Source organism: Neodiprion virginianus, chromosome 4 (assembly GCF_021901495.1).
Source record: "Neodiprion virginianus isolate iyNeoVirg1 chromosome 4, iyNeoVirg1.1, whole genome shotgun sequence".
Lineage (NCBI taxonomy): Eukaryota > Metazoa > Arthropoda > Insecta > Hymenoptera > Diprionidae > Neodiprion > Neodiprion virginianus.
Genome location: NC_060880.1, coordinates 23,462,939 through 23,489,564, shown reverse-complemented (window position 1 = coordinate 23,489,564; position 26,626 = coordinate 23,462,939). Strand labels below are relative to the sequence as shown.

The following is a 26,626-nucleotide window of genomic DNA, read 5'->3' as shown; positions in this document are numbered from 1 at the left end:
GATAAGATTGTCGAAATCGCTGGTCCAAAGTCTCCCGTCAAAAGGCCTGAAAAATCTATCAACAATAATGATTTGAATTGTGTAAATGGCATCGCAGGTTTATATTGAACTCTGAACTCGACCGTCTTTCATTTCCTACACGGAGGGTAAGGAATTCTTATGGAAATAGAAAGGTAATACCATGCAACAAAATAGATTTTGTCGGAGTCCGTTCGCTTCAATCTAGTATCCTTTATTTGTTCCAAATACGATGAATTCAATTCAACAATCTCGATTTAGTCAATTTATCAAAATGATTTAGTCAAACGAATTCGTTGATTCAACAAAAGCCTTTCTTGTCGCGATCAAGTGAAGTATTGATTCGAGTGAACCTTTTGATGTATTTCAGAAATTGAGTCAACTAAATATCATTACATTTGAAGTTTACATATTGTTCCTCCAAGCCGCATGTTTTTTGATAGAAACGATTAGGTACTTCAAATAAAATAAGTAGATGGATCTAGCCAACAAGAAATTTACGCCAATTGAATGCCATACTTCGTTGATCTAAGCGAGGCTTGCTTGGCCTAACTGACTGCATCAGTTGTACCGATTTGATTATGAGGTAATGGAAACACTATGTACTTTGAAACAAGTATACGTATAAGTATTGATGTATACATTCATCGTGAACATCAGTATTCTAGTACCATAACCGTTCACTAGGTGGCGAACTCTCGCGCTACAAAAATAGCTTCAGAGATACTTACAACATCGGGTAGTCGACTAGGAGGTCCGATACCGTAACGTATTATAAATTCGACAGCAAACCTAATACAGACGATGAGAACGTAACATCATATTACGAGACATCGCTATTGATATTGACGAAATATAAACACAAACTATAAACACACGTTCGATTAGTACTTTTACGTATACAACAATAAGCTTTGGATTTATCCTGTATTTATCAAGTAAATCCCATAACACTCTAAGATAACAAAATTTCAAGTGGCATAATTCGAAGAATACGTTTTGTGCGGTTTAATTAACTCAAACGTGCAGTTAATATAAAAGCTCTTTGTGTAACAACAAATTTAATTACCAGTTTCAAGCATTCAACTCTTAATTCGACGAAACGTGAATTTTAAAACAAGCTTAACTTGTTCTGATACAACGATTCCATATTTTTAAAACAAAACTATTGAGGTGCGTTCAATCAAATTTTTAATCATTTCAATCACACATTTTCCTGATACAAAATTCACATTATTGCAACGGATTCGCACTGTGTTATCTTCAATAAATTGATAGCCGTGGTCATTCAAAGGCTTGATTCTGTTCTATCTTGAGTCGTCACGAGTATTTCATTCGACAAAAGTATTTTTTTCAACTAAGCAAGTATTCTGTTGGCTGCATTTGACTATAGCATTTAGTTGAATCAGACGAATATCGCTTAACCTAAATAATCCTTTCTCTCCGTCTAACACATATATACCAAGATAATAATAATCAATATAATCCTTCGTGTGCAATTGATGACGTTTATGCATAAAAAACAATTAAACTTATCAAGAATGTATCTACAAAATTTATCAACAGATGTACCATCAACAGTTCAGCCTCCTGTTCTCTCAGTCTGCAAGTTATAAGCTTCGATATCTCGGAAACGTTTCGGTAAGTCACACATTTTTTTTTCTCGAACGATGAATTCATCCACTTGATGAATAAATGTTTATTTAGCCGTCAAATCGTCATATTCTGTCCCCCTCTTCATGATCATATTCGTACAGTATTAAAGACCACTAGAAATCAATTGCAGTAATATAATCAGCTGACTAAAATTTAGGACAGTACGCTACGACACTTGTAATAAACGTTGCTTGTTTCTAACGTATCACTTCGGTCATACAATTCAATTAACATTTTATTTACATCGGCTATTTAACAATGACGTCGTCAAAACATGAATATAATCGAATAATATGGCATTATTGAATAGTACTTTTTTTTAATGAAAATTTCATCATTCATAACAGGATTAGTTATCTCCTAAAAGTTTCCGCGAGGGTTTATCTCACGATCATTTTTCATAATCCTCAAGGATCAAGACTCTTTCATTTTCTGACTGTATGATTTTCAATTACTGCAACCAATATTTCAGTTCTCGATTCATCATTACTCTAACTATTTTGTCTACGAGATATTATTTCTTTGCTATAACTAATTCTTGGCTTGTATTACCTGAGAACGAATTGAGTACTAAATGATTGGGAGTATCCTCTAAAAGTCGATAAAAAATGTCAGCACGAACAATAAAGTAATAATGAAGCCTGAAGGTAGGCAGCATACGATGCACGCGCGTCATGCCTAACTCCGGCACTCAGGCGTTTCTCACTATTGACAATTTGCGCGGAAAAAAGCCTGTTCGAACATCACCCGATAGGACACCATTATTGGCCACCAAAATGGACTGTGTCCGATAAATCGCTGTGCCCAATCGGTCTGTGTTCAGGAGAGCGACAGAAATAAAAAAAGAACTAGACAAAACCTTAGATTATATTTCTCCCAATCTTTTATACAATTATCGTACAAAATAATATAGTAACAATTCAACACAGAAATTCGGAGGTATTACTCAAAAGAAGACAGTAATTACAGGAAAAGTGTACGCAAAGGAATGCGAAAAATTACGAACAGTGAACACGATATATGTATTATGTTGGGTAATAAAGTAAAAATTAATACGTTGTTGTTTACGTTGAGCACTGATTTTCTCGATGCTTTCAAGTAGTAAAGAAGATGGAATCGCAAATTTAGTTCGCAACCGTAGTTCGTAAAATAGCTAATTAGGTCTGCTGAATTCCTTGACTCAGATTTATAACGTTTCTCTTTTTTCTATAATTTTACGGGGATTCAAACAGTTTTTCTTGATCTCACTCAACTAATGTCACAACACCTTCTGCATGAAACTGCAGTCACTTAAACAATCAACGGACTACAGTTACAAATAATTATATTGTTTATCTGAGTTTATATCGATTATCGATTCTTAAAATGAGCCTGCGACAAAAAGCGATACTTACATAGCTACAATTTACAATTACAATTACACGATACTATTTAAAGAGGGTATGATGTGAAGTAGCACATCATTGAATCGTTGAAGAGTCTCTAAAGCAATGCTCTCTGTGCATTTTACAGCGATTAATATTTCAACAATTAAGAAAAACCGTTGACATTCACGAGTTGTCGCACGGTGTTTGATTTTTTAACAGATATTATATTTACAGATACGCGCGTTATTCACAATTGAAAAGGTGAATTAAACAAAAGCTGTGAGTGCCATTTTTATTTTGAAAATAATTTTTCTCCTCCGTAGACATTGGCTTCGGCTCATAGATATTTTCTAGACAAAAGAAAAATGGCACAGCCTTTTTAAATTCTCCTCTTCAATTAAAAACCTTTGACCTGTTGGACAGGAAATTTCAAACTTCAAACGTCTTTCGATTTTGACTTGAAAAGTTTTTCGAACGGGAAATCTTGGAAGGCCTTGCCGAAGATCTCCGTAAAGGCGGTGGATACCAACTCGTTTATCAGACCTCTGGTCACCACAAAGCCTGGTTGCCACATCGTGTTTATAATCCTGTCCAGGACCGTTTCGATCAATTGCCGTCCTTGCAACAGGTTCGTGATGTGGAGCTCGAGATTGCTTATCTTCTCGACGTCGATGCTCGCCGTTAGCTTAGAATTCGGCTTTCTGGTGATCATCGTCGTCTGCACCAGGTCGTCTAAAAAAAATAGGAACAAGTAAAATAATTCCACCAATTCAACAATTTCGTGTAATGAAATTTGCCCGACCACTGAGATTTGAACCAGACTTCGCAAAGTAGTGACCTTGCTAAATTCAATGATTACCGATGAATTTCAATGCCAAATTTTAATATACGAATTTGATCTGATGGATTTCAGGCAATTCAACTTTGTATAAATAATATATACACCATGTTAGTGGTTATGAAATATTTGAAAAATACAATTAATTGTCAAACTTCCACCGCAACTTTTCAGCTCAAATTTTTCCGTACTGTCTTATTATTATCCAAATTGATGGTGGGTCGGAAATACTTACACAACGTCAGCGTAAATTTCCCTTTGTTGGCTATTTTAGTGTTAAAAATCTGGGCTTTGAACTCGTAATCACCGGCCAAGTATTTTTCGGGAAAACTTTGCGTGTATTGAACCTGAAAATTCAAAGTGGTAGGCATATTGTAATATTGGGTTAAATAAGAGCAAGTAACCATTGCTCGCACATTCGTTAAAATATCGTGCATATTAACAAGATCTGGTGTATCTGTTTTGCCAGTGTAAAATGGGAGAATCGACCCACGTACTATAGAGTTATTAACGAAGTTACGATTTTTGTAAAAATATTTTTCACGAGATTTACATTGTACAAAGAAGTTGTCGAGACATTTTCAACAGTCGGACGGTTAAAATTTTACTGCAGCAATATCTTGTTCCCTGAAGATTTTATTAATAACAACAGAGGGAGGTGGAAAAATTTCCAAAATCTACTGATTATTCTTACGTAGGACCACCCACATAATTATATATGCATATTGTGGATATAATGCATTACACTATTGCTGCAATCTTGATGGAACATTCCACATTCAAGCGCAAAATTATAGCTGCTGTTAGTGTTACTGCAATCTTTCTAAAACATATATATATATATATCTTGTGTCGCGTGCAAGGAGAAGATAAGACGCAACTTATCATACGTAACAACTTTTCTTTCACGCTGCAAATGATTTACGTTTAATCGTAGAATATATATGCAAGAAAAAAATTTTTCATCGACTCAAAAACAATCAGGCCAAGTCCCGTCGTGAACTCCAGATTTAATGAGATAATACGCACGTACACTTTCCTTTCTAATTTATGCATCTGTAAATACATTGAAATTGTCGAATTGCTACTGGTATTTTATGAAACTTTACATCACCAGTCGACAAGCTCCTCCGACTTATTATTAATGCTACATTCGCGAAGTTTTTATTGAAAAAATTTTTCAATTGTGCACTGTAAATAATGGTTGTGTTGAAATTGATAAAATTTTTCCAATACGGACTGTTATAAAATTTTTTTGTCATCATTTCGAAAATTTAACATGAAACAATGTTAAATTGACATTCTAAAATTCCATCGAATATAGTCTTTTTGAAAAACCACTCTCCAATTTTTCCAACGGTTCAAATAGCGCCACGTACATACATAAGACTGATTATCGGACCTATTTGCGATTTGACATTCAAAATTGATACCTAATAAATTAATCAAATAAAATTGTTCTCCTTGTAAAATTTACTCGATTACCCACGGCCGTAAAATGCCTTGTATTTTACTTGCCCCAATCAATTGAAATAGAATTTCGGAAAAGAATCAGCTATTCGATGGAGGTATATATGACGCATTGTTTTAAAATATCTCTCAAGTTTCGACTGGAAAACTGCTCGAACATCAAAAAAATATATAATTCCTAGAATTTTCATTGAATCTCGTACACAATCCTTGGGTTTTAATTTATTGCAATTCACTGTTGCATACTTCGATATAATTCATTCCAAAAACGTTTCGGTTGATCGTTCATATCGTGTTTTTTTTTTTTTTTTTTTTAATGTGTATCACTGTGTCTACTTGGCATCGTTCACCATGTCACAATTTTTTGAGTTCGACAATTTGTCTCGGATTCCCGTGTTTAAACATCTAGCAAATTAGACTAATTGTGCAGATTGAAATTCAATCAACCGGTCGTAATACCTTTTGTAAAAGGCTGGGCTTTTTCCTCAAACCATACGGTTTTACACTCACCCTGTAGTTGGACAAATCGCTAACGAATCGCGTGACTTTGCTAGCCGACCAACCGGTTTCGGTGACGTTCCTGAGGGTTAGGGTGAATCCAAGGGCCGGGACACCTCTGCTGGCTGTGACTTCCTGGGCAAAGAAGGGATCGAAGGGCGCGACGTTGTACTGAGGAAGTCCAGTCTTGAAGAAGGGCCTCACCGCGTTCAAACCTTCTCTTACACACGCGTCGAAACCCGCCTGCCCGACTCTGCAATTTGCGAAGTTGTCCTCTAAAAGCCAGATTAAAACTTTGATCAAAATTCATTCTTCTATTTTAACAATTTTCTATTAATACATGAATGACGGGTGTCTAAAACACCGGATTTTATCAGAATTCGATGTTTGGGTCAGGAATAACAGGTTCTTAATTAATGGTCGAACAGTGTAAATTTATTCCACAATCGCAAATTAACACTTGTACGAATTCATTGTAGTCGTATTTGAATGCGCTCTGTTTTGAGGGTATCCAGACAAAGAAAAAAAATGTGTTAAATTCACCAAACATGGCAATAAAGTGCGTAAAAAAGTCGTTTCGTTGATTCGAATAAACGTGGTTACAATCGATACATAATCGAAATTGTTGTTATGGTCACGTGTTCGACTCAATCAAACGACATTTCTTTTGTCACATTTGATAAAACCAAAAACAATTTTTTCTGTGTGTATTACATGCGTTTAGTTCCAATCAAATCTGTGCAAATTTCAAATAAAAATGAAGGCATCTTCGAGTCGGTTTGGGTTTCATAGCAGAGGCCAGCCAGTAAAGTGGGGGCAGAAATTTGGCCCTTGGGTTACGTTCGATTTGTCAATACAAAAAAAAAAACAAAAGCGAATACCTGAATAAATAAATTGGCCGAAACTCAGGTCTGGACGAATATACGTAATAACGTATGAACGACTTTCTCCTCGGACGAACCGGTAGGTCGAAATTTTGTGAGACTGAGAATGGCAGAGAACACCGTACGTGTTCGGTGGTTCTTTCTGATGATGAATACGTCACCGAAGAGTCGTTACGACCGAACGTGGAGGTAATGATCAGACGATAAAAGTTGAGAGCAGTATTGAGACGGTACATAAATTAGTAACACTGTTATGCCATTTCTCATCAACCGAGCGAAACAGAGTTGGTTGACTTTCTAAGCTACTACAGATATGAACATGTACAATGTGTAATTCAGGCCTCACAACGTACCGCCAAAAAAGTATTACATCACATGCGATAGCGATGAACGATTAGTACGGAAAATCTAAGGGCCCCCTATTTTATTCACGTATTGTAACCGTGCGAGCAAATCCTAGCGCCTACACAGTTTCGATAACTGGTTGTATTCGTTTTACCTTCGGCTACAAGTAAAAAAAAAAAAATAATAAGAATCGATAAATAGAAATAGAACATTTGACACAACTGATGGCTGCAATTTCGACGAAAATAGTAGGGTTATTTGCTCGTTTTGTAACTTTGTCGAAGCAAATTGCTTGATGTAACTGCTTTGATACTCGCTTATTTTAGACGAAATGCTAAGGAGCAAGGAAGTAATTTTCAATCTGGCAACGTATGGGGTAAATTTTGAATTTGACCTTTTCAACGCACAGTTTTTCGGAGACAAACAATTTCTAATTACTTATTGTTTCAGCATGCGAAGTTTCACTTCAGTCGACCGAATGTGATTGAATGGTATATATTGTGTAACAAGGAGGTAAACTTGGTTTTTTATGGCCGAGCGTAAATTTGCGATATGATTCGTAGACCGAGTTTGCCTTCTTGTTACACAATGTCTCTGACTGTAAGTGCAAATCTTATTTATGATCGTATAAATCACAACTAAAAAATGACAGGATAGACGTCGGTATAATGAATTTAGCGACCCATGGTCACATAGGTCCAAATATTCAGATTTCGGCTCCGACTAAAATTAAACAACACATTAACGCAATTACGACGCAGCATTTTTGCGTAAACATCCTTTAACGTAGCGTCCTGTTAACATGCAAAAAGGATGAAAATAACACGTACGGAAAATCCCAGCAAAACAATTTCATTATTGGCAAAACAATATTCAAATCCAATGACTTACCATTAATTTTTTTTTTTTTTCGTTTTAAACAACGCTGTTTTGTCGATGGTAAAATTATTTCAATGGGAACCTTCCACGTCTTTGGTCTTTTAATCCTTTTCGGATGTCAGTAGAACCCTGCATTGATTATGGATTTCAAGTCACGCATGACAGTCGCAAAATTCAGGTCTATAATACATCGATAAGTAGCTTCGAAGAAGTTCACGTCCGAAAACTTTGAATCGTTTTTTAAAGGCTTACATATACTTTGCAATTTTAACATTGAATGGTTATTCGAAATAGACGGTTCAATGTTAGAACTATGATGGATTACCTATGGATGTATAAACTGATCTTCTCGGATTCATCAAGGTCAAAATTCATCTTCGCTACTTGCGATGTATTACGTCATTCGGGTAAGAGATGAAGCAAAAACAAAGTGCGAAACACTCGTACAAAGTTAACAAAACTCCCGAAAGACATTACAAAGACGATGAAATGACGTTTCGTGCACGACTTTGAAGGAGGGTTCATCATTTTCGGTCCCAATATAAATTAATTATCAGTGTTTGCATTACGTCGGATTGATTTGGACTGAACAGAAAACGTGAATTTCTTGACTACTTTATCTTAGGTGTGTGTTATTCACGTCAAAGATCTTGCATAATGTCTAAACGAAACGATCTAGACGCTCAGATGAAATATTAGGAAATATTTTTGACTAGACGGCTGCATAATCAACTTGCTGTAAATAATGAAGACGACACGTTCTTCCGAAATGTAAAAGTCTGCGAAGTGAAAAGTTTTGCTGATGCAACTGATATTTATTTAACTTGACCAAATATCGAAGCCGGTATACTTTTCAATCAGTCAAACAAATATCATGCGATCGGTTCATAATAATTTGCATTGTTGAATAATAGTCGCAGATAGTTCCATTCGACTGGAGAACGCTTTAGGCAGACAAATTTTCGAAATAAGTATATACCTACTTCAGAATTTCACCAAATCGAGTTATTCTTCTTATTCTTATTCTTCTCTAAGACTTCTTTTCGGATCCCAAAAATTGTAATCAGAATAATAAACAACTTTAAACCAATTATATTTCAGCTTTATATGTTTATTATGTGGGTTGATTTACCAACTTTCAGCGTAACTGCAATTTGGATATGTTACAGTGTACACGGAAATATGTGAAACCTCCAACTTTTAAACCCTTGTGCCTAGCCGTTTAGGAGACAGACGTTGGTCGATTTTATCATGTTCTCCATTTGAACCTTTGTCTTCGAATTTTTATCACTCCCTGACTTCACTCTAAATATGTCAGGATGTACTCCGAAATCGATGACATGAAAACATGAAAACAATTTATTTTTTGGACCAAATGTATCGAACATACGCTTATTTGTGACTTTTGAAAACCTACCTTAATACAGATTTCATATTCGGCAAGATCGAACGTTATTATATAATAACATACAGGGTTGTGTTCTTTCCGACGATAGGAGTTCCTAAAACTTCGAAGACAAAGCCCGTTTCGAAAATGTGATAGAACTGATGAACACGGTTTTGGTAAACGGTAAGGCCCAAATGCCTAAAAATTGCAAGATTCTGATATCTAATAATCAGTGTACGTTATATATATGCAATTTATAAGTAGACAGAAATTTCGGCCTTAAAAATTAGGCAAAAAATGCTGGGTGAGCCTATATTATTATGTAGTCAGCTATCGGTAAAACAAATATGTAGTTTGAATGAAAATCCTTCGTTCATGTTACGGTGATATATCGATAATTGATCAAATTAAATTTTTTTATTCATTAATCACAATCCGCGGATGAATTGAAAATATCGTCCCTATTTATTAAAGCGATAAATATAAAGCTTGTGCGAAGGAATGATGGACGAAGCTGTAAGTTATCTACGAAAACAATTCCCCGGCGGTGACTGTTTTAGCACGACACAATTACGCTTATACTCAAGACCTTTCATGCATTCTTTCACAAGACTGTAAATGAACAAACACTTGTCCGATACTATTGCGTCACAACCCGCGATCCAAGTGGTAACCATTACTAGGTTCGAACGTTTTCCCGTAATCACTTTTACTCGACAGAGAGGAAGAGCATCGCGAAGACGACCGATCGGGATGAACAATTATTGCACTTTTTATATCGTACTCACCGAACTTCTGGGCTTGGCCCGCCACCCAAAAGGGCAAAAGCCCACCAATTATCAATATCTGGAGCTGCATGGCGTCGCCGCGTTGTTCCTTGCCCGTGGATTACCGCGTTCTTTGACCAAATGATCCCCTCGGAAGCCTCCGGCGTGTTGTACCAGGTAAATAAAACGTTAGCCTCAAGTTTAGCCAGTAGTCACCACCACGCGTGGTGTTTGCCAGTGTACTTTCACTCCGCGCATTGCATCTCAGTGGGGCTGTCCTAGGCCGCGATACCACACACAGACACACACGCACACACACACACACACCGCACCAAGTTTATCCCATGTAAGAATTTTAGTTTCTGCCATTACATAATTCAATGAGAATCTTTCGCCGTTGAGTAACCAGCCGTTGGCGAGGACCGATTAACGGAAACGAGGCACCGAAAAACGTGAATCGCACCGATCGATTCTCGAACTCTGAACTCAATTTTCCCTGCATGCACCCTCTTTAAGAGGCGGGAAAATTTTTATCTTGGCCTCTGGCGTTCTCGAATAGAGACTCAGGACGGACTGAAAGGCTCTCCGAATCAGACTGCCGACCAGGCCAATCAGATACGATTCTTCTGCGAGCCGACAAAAACTATACGAGAAAGTCCTAGGCTTTATATAAAGTCAAACATGTGTTCGGTTCACTGTTCATTCTGACAAGAGGACAATCACGATCTCTATGCGTGTGTGGAATTTAAGTGGCAAAAAAATTTACGCGCAAATTTCTCCGAACAAACAGTTTTTGCGACGAGTTTTCAGATAAAAACAGATACAGATTACTCCGTGATCAGTCGAGAACGATATTTACCGAGATAATTATCAGCCAGGTTGTGGTTAAGAATTAGCTGTATGTACGGAGATGTGAATGGGTTGTCGTAAAGTATTGCAGAAGATTTATCGAGAAGTTTTTACGTACATAGTGAACATCGTAATGTATGATCAGACTTCGCGGAGATATTTTTCCAGCGAGAAACAGGTCTGAACAGTCTTGGTCAAGCTCAAACACTGCTCTAGATTAAGACAATTGTCAAGAGTTGATCAGCGATTCTGGTAACTGGCGTACAGTCGGTGTTAATTCGTATGTTACCGCAGCGCTGCAGAATATATATTTAATAAACATGAGAGTCATATCAGTAATTAATTCCAAAGCTACAAATTTCAAGTTACGTAAAGTTTATTGGCATTTGGAAGAAGGTTTTCACATTTCAGAATTCTAAATGTCTTCACAAATGAAAGAAAGTGGCACTGTGAAAGCTTAGAAAACTATTTGAAATCGATAATATCTTGTAAGTTGCAGGAAGACATTTCAATTTGTGATTGGTCAAATAATGTCTTTGTTTAGCTCTGTTACAGAATTATGCTACAAGACAGTTATAAGATATATCTTCAGACTGAACCATTTGCAATTCCCATTACTATGGGTTGTACTATTTTCAATTCTCTAAACACGAAAACTTTCTGTAACCAAGCTACAGAATTGGGAACAGATAAACTACTCGTAATTTTAGGGTTGCAATTTATCTGGATCTGACAAAATTGACTCTGCTGTTTTAACTGCATGAATCAAGATGCCACAACATTTATAAAGTATAAGAGATTTTCTCAATATAATGGATTATCTTGAGGCTTATATGTATACCTACCTAAGAAAGCATGTCCAAACAATCCAAAAATTTTATACATGGCCATATTTAGAAGTATTATGTGCTTTATCTGTATGTGTAATGCGTCAAATCGATTGAAATTTGGACTCAACCTTCGTTTTGACAAAAGAAATGTGAGTGCAGAAATTGAACTCCATTAATAAATAGTGATCTTTCAAATCTGGGTATTTCCTAACCTTGATGTTTAAAAGGTTTTGCACCAACCGCAAAGAACGAAGTTGAATGAACATGAGAAGACGATCAACAGATTAACATTCGTCATTAAACAGCGTATTTTTTGAAAGTGAAATTTTCGTAAGAGTGCACCGCATTACCTCTGAAACTGATTTAGTATAACGCGGAATCTTGCGTCATAATATATTCCTTAGATTACGTATACACGCATACTTTCCATTCGATCCGTTTAAGCGATGTACGTGTATTACATAGGTGTTACAGTTTCGCTGACATCATAATAACTACAATTACCAAGATTTTCCGCTTCTGCACCTGGCCGTAGAATGGCCAACATTTGATCCTGAGTGGGGAAACTAAAGGAGTTCAACGAACAAAAGGTATGTCAATTAAACCGACCCAGCAGTTTATAGTGTCGTAATCCAGTGATTCGAACAGAATTTTCGCAATGATGACAAGGGGTCAGGCTGTAAATTACATCACAGATCGTTGATATGAAACCCTAGAAAATGGTGACTGCGTAGATTGAACACGAGTAGAGAGGCGCACGTACGGAGGTTATGCAATAATAGAATTATCGTCACGTAAAGGGCCCGTGTACGTATCATATATCTGGTTATTTCGTGGAAATGTTTCATGGACAATTAAACATGGGATAAGTCCGCCTGCGTATATGCAATTCGGGGCACATTTTACCGATCCGCATTTGTTTCGTGATCTATCATTGGAGAGAGCGAGGCGTGGACCTATCGTCCAATTGTCAATTGGTAAAATGTACTCTTAGTTGCCTAAATGCAGGTGGATTGCGCTCAAATGTGAATTGCATAAATGCGGGCGAACTGAGCTTTTGATTATTTGCCCGTGGAACGTTTTCAGAAAACAATGCTGTATAGTTTTACGGGTACGGGACTCGTTTAACCCATTATCCTCAAACGATTTTAGGTGAGATACAATATTACAAGTTGAGTTTAAAGTCATATTTTCAACCACGCCCATAATCGTAATCAGGACATAGAAAAAGGATAAAAAGCGCGAAGAGAAATTATGCGCACATAACACATAACTTGTTCACTGGTTTAAAGTATCCTATACTTAGCTGTGGTAAATTGATTTCTGAAATCGATGTCTTGTTGCAAAGTGATGTAATATTCTGCATTCTCTGAACTTTCGGTTCAGTTATTACGAGGGCTTGAATTTAAATGAAGACTGTTACACTTGCTTCATGAGTAAAATAAAATGTATCGATGACTATTCAAATTTTCGAATCAAACGTCAAAGATTATACAGTTTGACTGTTTTATGCAGGCTGTTAAAAAATACTCTTATTATTAGAAGCTAAATAAACAATTAATCTGATTGCACTTCAGCATGAAAACAAATGTGAAGAAATTACAGTTAAAATATCAGCAAAATATACAAGTATGAATTAACAGTAGAAAGAGAGAGATGATTTAAGCTGACATTTCTGCAAAATAAAGTTATTCGAAAAAGTTCCTCACCAGCAAAACAGTGACAGGATCTCGATCGGTTGATTTAAAATGTAAAAGTGTCGAGAAATAGAGAAATAGAGCATCAACTACCGTACTGATCTTCGACATTTAAAGACTAAGCACTTTGTCATGTACTATTAAGCTGCATGAAGTAAAAGCTCATCATTTTAGACACAAATTAAAATGCGTTCTGCGACGGTATATTAAGAAAGTTTCGATTGCGTATTCTTTCAAAAGTATAATTAACCCCTGATCGTTCAGCATATTGGATAATCGATTTGGCAGATTATTTCCTCTAGGAGACGAGGAACCAGCAGGTGTTATTACCCCTGACCAGGGTATCAGACAAGCTAGGAGCGGAGATCTCCGTTCGCAGTAACAGTGAAAGTATCCGGTAAACTGCATCTGCCAATGCCCCCACGGCTTCAGTCTTCCAGCAGTGCTACGTTTAGGAACAATCCATACTTGAATAGCAACGAGACGTGATTACACTCACTTGTTTCCCGAAGGACTAACTGTGACAACCTCTCGTGGGTTCAGGGATCGAAATAGTGCAAGTCAAAAAAGTTGGACCAAATGAAACGTGTGATCGCTTGCTTCCTCCTGGCGTTGACGACTGTTCTTGCCTTAGGGATAGACGAGAAACGTAAGTAGACCGATCAACTAGGTGAACCCGAATCGTTATCAACCGAGTCGACATTCCTTAGGACCCTACGTGAAACAGTGCTCCAAAAAAGATCCGAAACTCAAGAAATGCCTCATAGACGCTCTTCATCACTTGAGACCCTATCTTCGGGACGGAATACCTGAGATCAAGCTGCCTCCAGTCGAGCCTTTTCGAGTGAGTCTTGCAACAATCGTTAATTATTTCGCAGCCATGCAATTTTTACACTAGACGATAACGCGAGAAACGATCTTAAAACGAATAATCGCGATGCCATTTTGAAAGAAGGACACACCGAGCTTAGTTTTCATTTACGTCTCAGCAATTTTCTGAACACTGACAGCAAAACGGGTACTTAGTGGTGTCATGAAAATTATCATTCGTGATTTTGTACTGACGTTCCGTCTTCAACGCAGATAGAGGAACTAATATTGTCGCTCACTGGTGGTCGGAATGGGTACAAGATACAACTTCAAGAAATGGACGTTTTGGGTGCCAGTAACTTCACCGTCTTCGATATCAAGCTCGGATCACCCTTCGAGGCGCTCATCGAGATTCCAGCCCTCGTTATGGACGCTCATTACTCCAGGTTAAAAAATTTTCTATAATATAACTCTAATTTCATTGTCTCGAGTTGAAAACGTCGGTTTCACTTCATTCGTAACAAAATGAAATAAAAATAATATAATTCGGACAATAAATCGAACGTGTCGTATTTTCTTCATATCTTAATACCTCGGTACACAAATTCCCTAAAATGGTCGCAACTTTGTTTGAAATGGGAGCAAATTTCATAGTGAATTTCAACAACAATGCTAAAATTGAAATCCATGAACACGGAAAAACGAAACATATGAATGAAAGCTCGATTCAGCGTGAAGAAACTAGTCGCATAGATTCCAAACTTGGAATAAAGTTTGTCGCACATCGTTTGAACAAAAAAATTCAAGGGAGTCAACAATAATATCAATTTTTGGCCTAAGCAAATCTTATCGTCAATTCAAAGTAGGTATAATTTAGAATACAGTGTATCTCACACCGGTTTACCAATCGTACGTTCCTAATCATTCGCATAGTCATAACCGCGAAATTGCGTGAAATTGTTGACGCTTAATCGACTCTATAAATCATGATTATAGTTATCGCGAACCAAAATTGCTGCGATTTTTTTTCAATATCGACGTAACGTTCGCAATTTTTTGCCAATTTCGCCCCCACACGTGACTTCTCGGTGCGAGTAGTATTAACTACGGGAGCGTTGATCGCCGTTACCAACTTCACGAACGGCTGTTTCCTGTAACGCAAGTGAGAGTTCGTTGCACAACAGAAATACGGCAATTAATTACAGCTCCGGAGTTTTGATAATTCTCCCGGCAAGTGGCAACGGCACTTTCCACGGTCGTTTCGACGATGTTCGTGCCATCGTCAAGGGCACTGTCAGCACCAGCTATCACGAGGGTGGGACGTACCTCCACGTCGAGACGCTGGAGATCGAATTGGCCGTTAAGGAAATCGACCTGAAAGTCGACAAGATCTTCAACAACAATCGGATTCTGAGTGAGTCGCATCCTTGAATGTATTACCATGAGATACGGGGAGATAAGTGATAGAGCTCAATGTTTTTGGCTTGGGTAATATCTCTGCACCCCAACGGCATCCTTTTTGCCCTGACAACATAACCTTTGTCATTAATTTTCAGCTTTTTTAAAGACAAAAACTCTGGTAAAGTATTATTATTTTCAAAGTCTGAAAATAACTTTGCAAATAGGAAATAACTTCTCTAGGTTATCCCCATAAAATATTTCGTTCTTGCAACTCGGACGTTTTCACTCTATGAATGTTTTATTGACTCAGATTTCATCCGTCACTTTATCCTGGATAAACGATTTTTTATCAGTCCATAAAATAGACTGATACATGATATACCTGTCATTTTATCACATGTTTCGTTTTTTGCTCGTCCCACTTATCGGTGAACGAGGTTATGTCACGCGGAAAATGGAGGCAAGAATACAATCCAACCAAAAAACATCGAGCTCAGTTACTTTTACAGCTGTTTTATCGTGGGAAAACAATGTGATTCAGTGACACGGAATATCGTTAACTCGGTTGTTCATATCCGCGTTTCAGCCGAAGCCATCAACCTCTTTCTACGAGAGAACGGTCAGGAGGTACTCAAGGCGATGGAACCGCAGCTGAAAAAAGAACTTGTGATACTATTCTCCCGGATCGTTAACCAGCTCCTTCTTCACGTGCCTGTTGAATCCTTCCTCAGTCCGTAAATTGATAAAGAGAGCTGATTTGGACTCGGCAATCGGCTGGATGCGATTAGTAGGTATATGATTGTAGAATTCCAAAGCCTTTCTTTTCTCGACACAATCACCGAATCTATCCAACATTTCTTACATTCGATCGCAGACAAGAAGAGTCTTGCATGCGCGTGAGAGAGCGATAGTTTCTTTTAAAGTATACTTTCTAATTCGCGTCACTTCCATATATCTTATATACGAGTACACCGTATCACGAGTGAAATATTCCCAATGAAAGTTAGGCACCTCGAGTATAATATCCGCGGATCAGCCATCATCTTTCTTAACTTTATACCAACAGGATTCTTGTGATAGTTATTTCACAACGAAGTATTAATAATCGGTATTCCAAATCTGATTGTTCTTCGATGTATTACAATTATTGTTAGTTCTTTTTTTTCTTATTTTATTTTATTTTTTTTTTTTTGAGTTAAATCTATTCAGTAGAACCTACACGCATAGTTGTTTATTTTATTTTGTAATAGTTTTTCGCATAATAATAAATTGAATACGTAATTAAATTATTGCCAGCGGCGATTTATTATACCTATATTGCATATTATAGTAGCACACCGCGCGTGCAAATCTGTATAATTATTATTTTCCATTTCCCAAGCTCGATTATTTATTCAATGCTGTAACAATGTGGTATATAATTACCAGACGGCAATTGTAACCGGCAGGTTACAGAAGCAGTTGGATTAAATAGCGAGGCGATGTTGTAAGGCTTCTTCATTTCATGTTGCAAACACTGAGAAAATTGCAGCTTCAACATTTTTTTACGGTGTCACAACCTCCTAAAAAACCTCCTAAATACCGTTTTTGACCAATATAAATCTCATACCATTTTCATCGTAGCATTTTATCATTTAACTAAAATTTGGTACACTTTTTCACTAATTTGTTTAGTTTAATAGTTCTCATACGTCGCAATGTGATACCAATGAAAATTAACATCGTATTACTTACGTTTTCTCTTATTGATAATTGTTCAACGAGTAAATCACTCAAGTTTGTCAGCATCTCTGGAGTTTTCGGAAAATCGTTACAGGCGAGTTCCGAGCCTTCAAAATATGGTATATTTTATGTGTTCGGTTTACTGTACTTTTTTAATTAAATAAGGCTTTAACATCAATTTATTGTTGCACAAGCATTAAATTTTCACAACAGTTACAAGAAAATATAGTAACAGTGATCGTAATGAGAAAGAATAGTAACGGATACCAGACTTTCTGGTAACAGCTACAAAACTAATATTCATTTTGTACCTAGAACTATATTTTTCGATAGTGGTAAAAATGAAAATATTTAAGGACTGAGCGGCAACCTGAACTAAAAATTTCTCTCAGTCTACACCGTGATATTTTAACACTTTTAATCAACTTCACCGTCTTTGTTATAGTTTTATATGATAAGTCACGTTTTATTTTGGATGAAATTACAGATCTTTTGAAAATCTCAAATATTTCGTACGATTGTTTTACAACAAACCGTTACGAGGTTGAAACAAAAATATTACAAATACTGACTGAAAACTAAAAAGAAGTATACCATAAGTATCCAAACTAGCTTGAGAATCAATGTTTTTACTTTTGTTATACAAGCTGGCAGTGCCGAACGCGGACTGTCTTTTTATTTTGACGTTAACCAAATATTGAGATGTTCGGTCCTACTCGAGCGACAAAAGCAAGGTATAAAAATGTGAGTCTCAATCTCAAATATTTAGGTACGTATATTAAAGATGAAAAGAAATGTATTTGGCCAATTATAAATAATACTTCTTTTGGTTCAAACTTTTAACGACATAAATGATTGCATTGTTTATAAATAAAGTAAACTGTATTAGCGAAAATATTCTTTGTATTTTGATTTCTCGTACTAAAAAACATTTTCGATAAAATATAGTTGTGGGTGCAGAATGAAAGTAAGTTTCATAGCTGTGACCTAAAAATCTAGATCGCTTACTATTCTTTTTAATTGTGGTTACTCGTTCTTATAGCTCTTGCTATAATTGAATGCTGTTCCAACAGATCATTAACGAAAAAATTCAGTAATGACAACTATGATTACATTGAATATAGCTACCTTTACCAAATTTGATTACATTTCCAACAACATTCAATACAAATTTGTTACAGGTGAAATTTTTCTCAGTGCGATGTAGTTACATAAAATTAATAGCATTGAAAGGATATAAGTAACAACTCACCGCCGTATAATTTTTACAAGATTTTATTTTCTTATTTTCAACAAAACGTATACTTATGTAATTAAATTTTTGGAACAGAATATTAACTACCTGTACGGAATTTAGCTACTAATCCGTCATGGTAAAAATTAGTAAGTGTAGAAACGTGAAATTCGCGTTTCAATGCGGCTCAAACATCGGATTTTTTGTCAGAATCTAACGCCTTGAACTCCATGACCGAACAATTACTCAGCTATCAGAGGATCTTAGGCGAAAATAACGCGCACACTCTCCTTTCCTAATTCTAGTTCAACGAATTAGGCGAAGAGCTTGGAGTACGACAATTTGGAAAACACGAGGTTGGCGAAATCTGTCATCATCTTGTCCCACCGAGCGCTAGCAATGGGCAACAATTCCCTGTAGAAGAGGGGCCAGTACTCGTTGATGAAACTGCGAGCGATGTTATCTGAAAATTAATAAAACGGGGTCGTGGGTTTACAATAAACAAGGCACTGTGAGAATTTATAATACAGTCGTCGTGTTCTGCTGCGTTTTGTAGCATAAAGTGCCCCGTACTTCATATTAATATATTGTACGTGTTGGGAACATTAGACTATTCGCTGAATTCCGAATCGAAATTTAAGAAAATGGAAAAAATCGTTTGAAAAACCTTGAACAATTTAAGGAAATTTTGTACTTTACTTCGCCAGTTCTCTTGGTATTCCAAACCACGGTACCTTGTCTCAAAGATCAAATTTCCGACTCGTTTGATATCTACGTGTTTGATTTATTTGACAAATCATACTTTCTCTACGTGAATCGCGTCGCCTTACGTTGCGCGAACGATGTGAAAACATTTTTTAACAATTACAGACAAGTATAATACTTACTGAGACTCTCGTCGCCGTTGAATAGATCGTCGAAGTAGACCTTCATTTTCTCGACTTCCGGTAGAACCATGAAGTGCTCAACAACCCATCTGTCGTTTTCGATTCGTCCGGTGATGTCCCACACGGTTTTGACTCCCTCCATGCTCACGTTGAAGAAACCTGACGTTATGAAATATTTTTAATACAATGTTTTTCAAGAAAGGCAACAGTGCTATAAAAGTCTGATATTCATGTTCAAATTCACTGTTCTCATCGTTTTTACTCAAAATGAAGCGAAGCTTTCGTTTACCTTCGTGTCAGAGTAACGCCTAACGGTCCGATCTAGTTTTACGTAAATATTGCCATTAATTCTGACCTTTTAAATTTTATGTTTCAAGCATTGTTACAATAATCAATGTTATAATATTCAAATCGATTAGAAAGTTCAATTTAAATTCCCGCATGACTGCAAACGCCTAACAATAAATAAATAAAAAACTAGTGAACGAATAATAGTAATAATACAAAATCATACAGATAGGTGAAAATAAGAATTCTCAATGGTGAAAGTAAGTATCGATATTATAATAATGCGAATTTAAGCAAAATCTCGACTACAGAAACCAGTTACAACTCTGAAATATTTGTGGAATAATCAGGATTTCCATGTTCACATTAATGCAGACATTTGAGAAACGCATTAATTCAATTGATAAATTATCCAGATTTGATACTGAGCGATTTGCCGCAAAATTTATTTAATTAGATCGATTGCTTCTTGTTTGTTAGACAAAATCCAAGTGAAAACTGATATTTTAATTGTTTAATCCAAGAAAAAATATGCTAAATTAATTGAATAAGAGCTTGGTTCGGTCGAAACTTCTAAAGATTACAATTACGAATTGGAATAACATTTGGAAGCTAAATCGAACTGAAATATTTCTCTTCAATAGTAATTCCAATAAAATACTGACCTTTTCCTCCAACTTTGAAGTCGTTAAGGTGACCTTCGGCCTTGTACTCGCCATCGATGAAAATTCTCGGGAACAAGACATCGACTTCCAGCCGTTGTCTGTCCTCGGAGAACGTCGATTTAACTTTCAAGATCTTCGCCCTCGATGTTCCGTACGCGTTCACCTCCTTCATAAGCAGTTTTCCTTGCATCATCCCATTGCTGTACGAGATCTCTTCCAGAGCAACGTAGTATGGATCGAATACCGGGACACCCCACTCAGGTACGCCTGGTTTATAAAAAGATGATTTTTAAACAAAATGTTCGTGCCAGAAAGCCAGAGGTGCATTTTTTCGGCACGTACAATTACAATGGTAGTAATCAAAAATTTTTATCTGGCACAATTTAGAAATGTTAAATTATACACTAATTGTAAGATAAGAAAAGTCCTTAAAATTTTTAGGCACGATTCTTTATGCGAAGTACGTTAATCGATTTTATTACGTTTCAAATTTTTTGCAATTTCTGTCATCGGAAAAAAATATACCCCAACGAGCCTTTTTTGTGTGAATAACAGTCGAATCTTTTCATTTCGAGGGAGATCTTCAGGAATTGCAAAGAACCCAGTCTTTTGGTAAGGGATGAAAAATGAGTTGTTTTCAGTTTTTGTGTGAAAACGTAGAGATTTCGGGAGGTATTTTGAAATTTTCAAAATGGGATGAAAATGAGATCACAATTAAATCGATAATTTCGAGGCTTTCAAATACTCTCAATAACTATACGTACACCTGAAATATTTATTCCAATTTGATCATGATCCCATTTCTGTTAACGCTCTAATAATCACAGAATATACTCCAGAATGTATATCTTTTCAAACAAAAATTAAAAACAATGTATTTTCATTTCATTCGCATATTCAGGATTGAATATATCTGGAAAACTTGTTTTTTTTTTTAAATAGTTTTTAAGAATATACCTCAAACGGAATTCCAGACTCGGAATCACCTGATTTTTTTGCATAAAAAAAACCAAATTAGGTCATATTGATCAACATTTTTCTCGGAAACGGTAATGCGTGGAGGCTTAAGTAAACAAGGACATATCCAAATCGCAATAAGATCAAAATTTCGTGGCTAAAAATCTACCCGAAACTTGTGACACTTTGTTTTTCTTTATTTCCATTACACTGTAGCTTTGCGCTTTACAAGTGATAAATATTCATCACTCAAATTACTTCAATCAATCAATGTTAAATATGGGATTCCCCCTCAAACTTACCTTTGGATAATTTGGGAATAGCATCTTGAATCGCGGTCTTCAGACAATCGTTGACATTTTCTGATTTCCTGTTGCAAATCTTCATGTACTTTGCTAAAAGGATTGAAAAAACAATAAAGTTAATTTAATAAAGTACTTTTAAAAAAAAATCACAATATAATTTACACAATCAGGCGTATTAGACGTTACATAAAAACCGCAGTGACGGCAAAGCCTGACTGGATTAATTAACCCGTGTGACATTAAACCGAAAGTTTTTTTACCGGTTCCACATCGCAAACTTCGTGGCCTCGGCACGTTTCAAACTTGAACTTTGTACTCTGCGTTGTTCAGTTGTGAATAATTCACATTGAAACCTGTTCTAGGGATTTGGATTCAGTTTGATCACAAAATTATATGGGATCCCTTTGTTGCTCAGATTATCTGCACGTGAAGCTATTTACTCTGATTTCAAGACGCCTGACACATGGTCTTTATCGAGCAATACGGAAAGCGTTATTTTTCACGACTGTCGTCATTATAATGTTTCTCTCCGATTACATGTGCATAGAAAAAAGGTACCTGCTGCAGCGAGAATGGAAATTGAATTGATATAATTGCAACGTACATCGTGTAAATAGCGATTACGAGAGAAAAACAGCCACCAAGTCGTTCCTGGCCATGCATCGTGAACAAATGTATAATATTTGTACATATACAGGTACCGTATACATATTCATTATTTTCTGTGTGAATCTTCATCAAGGTCTTCCGTTTCTCAGCCATTTCATCGTGTATGTGATATATTTATTAAAACATAGACCAATTGAGAAGAGCAAGTTTTTATACGTATGACTGCAGAATAACCGCACAATTTAATAACCGTTCGGTAAACAAGGTGAACATGGATACACTTGTAAATAAATTTACCGCGATTTGACAAAGCGTTTCGTGGAACCGGCAAAGTATGAACGTTTTTTAGGCCCCGATATACTAAACTTTGGAATTAAGTATTGGAACATGACGACGATAAGAAAAAAAATAATTTCGACGATATATGAGTAAAAATCGGCAGAACATCTTTTTGCTTTGTGTTTCTTTGAAGAAACAATGAAACCATGTAACACCTGGAGAAGGTTTGATCACACAGAAATATAGTATTATGATTCAGATTTGTTTTTGACGAGTAAATTTGATACGAGCTCTAACATTTGATTGCGCGAATGAGATTTTTTACTCAGTTCATATTCTTAGCGGGTTACGGATTTTATTTGAAAAGGGATCTTCTTGTTTAATGGTATGAGCAACAGAGTTTTATCACCTTTTAAAATACAAACAAAATCCTTTCTTTTATTTGGCTTAGACATGAATTTCATTACATTGGCTATTACACCAGATGTAGAAAGACAATTACAACGAAAAAAAAAAAACAACACATTTTAAAAGTCGCGTACAAATTCTAACTATTTCAAAATCGTGTAATTGTTTTTAGAACTCAGTTTTTAGAATAGTCTAGTTCTTGTTTCCCTTTAATTAAGAGCAGTGTATGCTCCATTGAACCGATATGATGACAATCAAAATCAGCGATTATTGACAAGTATTTATGCAACCCTGAACTAATTATCACAATCCTTCGCTCCTCCGAAACCAGTCGAGGGACACCCACAGTTAATATATACCTAGATTGATAGTCCAATAACTGATTATAAATCCTCAATGTCCTCCGGCGATTTTCAGTTCAAGGCTTGACCACTTAAGTTTTTATGATTCTTCACGCAAGTAAACTAAAAAAACTATGAGTTCATCTGTTGCGAGGGAAAATTATACTCGTGATTAATCAACGCACGCATTATGCAATTCCAGTTGGGCTGTGCAACCTCTGTTCTCATATTTATTGTATGAGATTCTTGGATTACTACCTATCTTTTTTCTTCTTTGATGATACGCCTTGAACAACAAGACTTGCCAGTTGAGAAATCGCGAACATAGATAGAATCCGTACATATGAATAATCTAGACTAGTCTAGTTTGCTTTCTAATTTCATCTGTTTTAACGATTCTAATAACAAACATTATATCTCGTTGTCATGAGGTCGCTCATTTTTATGCGCTAGAATATAATATAATTTTAACATTATCAGAAATATTAATTACTGGATCATTCCAACGGAATCCGATCATTCCTGAAACTCGACTATTTTTTCACTTTCACCTTTTCTATGACAACTCAATACTCAATTCCTAAGCTCTCTCAAAATACTAGCTTTTCATGGAATACTGTTTTCAATACTTTCGACAATTTCATCACGAAAAATACAAGACAAAATACGCGCAAAAGTTTTACTTATTCTGTATTTTGAGATGTCCTGCATGTTTCGAAAACGTTGGAAGTGCTCTTACATCGTGGGAAATAGATTTTGATATTGTCAGAATATATTTCTCAATCAATTATTCTGCAGTTTTGAAATTTTTGAAAGACGAAAAATTATCAATTTTAACGTTTTTTTTTTTTTTTTTATTCAAGACTGTTGATAGAAAAAGACTTGAAACAACAAGAATCGGTGATCGTCCAATTCCACGACTGCAACGGCCAAATTTTGCTGGAATTGATCCAACGCCATATCCTTTTTCCCCAAACGTACGATACATTTTTCAATCTACGTCGGATCTCAAACTTAAGACCCGAATTTCAGCTCCAAGGTATGCGGAAACTCACCGAGCAAAGAAACCACGGAAAAATAATCTTCGTGCAATTGGCATACGTTGGAACAATAAAACCATTACGTTCACAATATGTATTAAACTACTATGCGCGAATGCAAGAGATATCTGAGATTCAGATCAATAGAAAAAACAAGACAAATTAATCGGAGTAACTATAAATTTCGGAAATTTGCGAAAATCCACCGCCGTTAAAGGAGACGATTCGATCGTCACGAGTAAGGTAAAATATTTATGGAAACCAAAGTGCGAGTTGAAATGACAACAGAGTTTAGCGGCAAACAAGTAATGGTTTAAGTTTAGTAATAACTAGTGAAAACGTACGTATTTCCACTTCTTCAGCTGCAAGTGCGACGGAAAAGACCGCGCAGAAAATGACCGCTACACGCTTCATTGCTACGTTTGAAAATTACTGCTAGTCAGAATTTCAACACTCTCTTTATATAGGCGGTCGGCCAAGGACTTTTGAATCCAGCATGGGGAGGTATGGCTTGTTGTTTCAAACCTGGCCTGTCTCATCGATTCCGTCCAATCTGCGAGCAGAGAAGTTCTTGGCGTTCACGTGCTGCACACACCTTGCAAATTTATTATACCTGGATCGTTGTAAGTCGTAGATTTATACAAAATTAAAAAATATACGCTGGATAAAGGAGGAATAATAATCCGTCTCTACGAATCCCGGGTCAGGACTGATTTATAACTGTGGTAAACACGAATTTCGAGATGTCAAATTTTGATTACGTAACTAATAAGAGAAGAAATAGTTTTATTAGATAAAGTTTCCTTTTGCAGAAACCAGAACGATATTACGGATTTTAAGAAAAATTACCTATTATTTCAAACATTCACTGTATACCGATTAAATGAAATTCAGTTTCGCATTTAAATTTTAGAATAAAAGTTTTGTAAATTCGGTACTGAAATTTTTTTCTTCGTTATTTACAATAAATGTTTGAGAAAATAGATCACTTTTCTTAAAATCCGGAACATTGTTCTGGTTTCTACAAAAGCATACTTTATCTAATGAAACTGGTTTTTTGTTTCATTTGTTACGTGGAAAGCATCAAAATTTGGTACCTAGAACTCAGACTCAAAATTCGCGTTGACCGGTGTTATTTATAAAATTTTTCATGTAAAAAAAAAAAACAAAAGTATACTGTATAAGTAATAAATGAAGATTTTGGCTATTACTCAAAATTTCTTCGTTTAAACATAAAGTCAAGAAAATAAAAAAATTTATTGTCGACCTGTGCAATCTACTCGGATTTAATACACAGGGCCGAAGTTGAATCAGACGTTGAAATCAAGGATTTGCGTTTCGGGAGATTAGTTGAAAAAAAAAACATATTTTTTATTAATTTTACTACGAGATGGTCGTACAATGAGTACTCATAAAATTGTTATATTTATATGCTACAAGGATATCTTCGAAAATGCGAAATAAGAAAATAGTCGGAACAAAATTTCAGACATCAATTCTTTGTTTCAAATCGCTGATAAATTATTTAAATCTATCAAATTCGATCGATTTCACTCGATAATGGCACATTATGTTCGAAAGACTGTTTTCTACAAAGTCGCTGACACAGAGTTTCTTTATTTTCACTAGTCATTTCCATACTATCATTTGCTGATCATAATCAATATCGGTTTAACGCTGCAAAACCAAATATTGGACAAGTCAGAAAAAAGTGTTTCAGTGACGTTGCTGAGAATAATATCCTGAACAAATCTACCACATTTTTAACCATTCCGAATCAATTTTAAATAAAGCATCGATGTCTAAGAATTTGGTTTACAACTAAAGGAAATTCTATTTCCGTTTTTTTTTTTAAAGATCTTCGTAGCTTGCTAAAATTAGAATTCGAGGTATACTGAACATAACGTCATCACGTCGTAATGAAGTTAACAAAAAAGTATCAATTTCTGGCCAGCCAAATTCTAAAGTCAAAGGCAAGATCTCACCCTGATTAAATTGTCGAGGTTTCAACGAAGCGTATTAGCATTACTTAATATTAAACAATCTTTTATTTCAGTTGCCGAATCTGGGCTTTTTTGTTTTTACAGACGAGTAAAAACTACTTTTTTTCTAGGGACTGACGTCATTTACTGCCTTCTTTTGACCTTTTTATTGTTTGATCCACTGTGAGCACCTGTGAATAATCTTGCAAAAAT

At 35.9% G+C, this 26,626-nt stretch overlaps 3 protein-coding genes across 4 annotated transcripts; 1 reads left to right on the top strand and 2 right to left on the bottom strand.

Moving 5' to 3' along the window:
- The first annotated feature begins 494 nt into the window (after positions 1-494).
- Positions 495-16,982, top strand: LOC124303306 (uncharacterized). Of its 2 annotated transcripts, XM_046760372.1 has the most exons (8): positions 501-604; positions 1,585-1,659; positions 12,254-12,378; positions 13,774-14,134; positions 14,196-14,329; positions 14,569-14,741; positions 15,501-15,709; positions 16,283-16,982. In XM_046760372.1, exons 4-8 carry the CDS (start codon positions 14,065-14,067, stop codon positions 16,432-16,434), a joined length of 738 nt encoding a protein of 245 aa, XP_046616328.1. In that variant the 5' UTR covers positions 501-604; positions 1,585-1,659; positions 12,254-12,378; positions 13,774-14,064; the 3' UTR covers positions 16,435-16,982. The 2 variants fall into 2 exon arrangements, with proteins under 2 accessions (XP_046616329.1, XP_046616328.1); XM_046760373.1 differs by having other exon boundaries at positions 495-1,659; positions 13,788-14,134.
- On the bottom strand, positions 2,524-10,541 carry LOC124303302 (uncharacterized). The gene is made up of 4 exons (XM_046760368.1): positions 10,131-10,541; positions 5,860-6,122; positions 4,115-4,226; positions 2,524-3,773 (listed from the first exon to the last, which is right to left on the bottom strand). Exons 1-4 carry the CDS (start codon positions 10,198-10,200, stop codon positions 3,478-3,480), a joined length of 741 nt encoding a protein of 246 aa, XP_046616324.1. The 5' UTR covers positions 10,201-10,541; the 3' UTR covers positions 2,524-3,477.
- A 1,695-nt stretch (positions 16,983-18,677) lies between the features above and the next one.
- Positions 18,678-24,902, bottom strand: LOC124303303 (uncharacterized). Its single transcript, XM_046760369.1, has 5 exons — positions 24,776-24,902; positions 21,752-21,844; positions 20,493-20,759; positions 19,540-19,698; positions 18,678-19,115 (listed from the first exon to the last, which is right to left on the bottom strand). Exons 1-5 carry the CDS (start codon positions 24,843-24,845, stop codon positions 18,967-18,969), a joined length of 738 nt encoding a protein of 245 aa, XP_046616325.1. The 5' UTR covers positions 24,846-24,902; the 3' UTR covers positions 18,678-18,966.
- Positions 24,903-26,626: the final 1,724 nt, after the last annotated feature.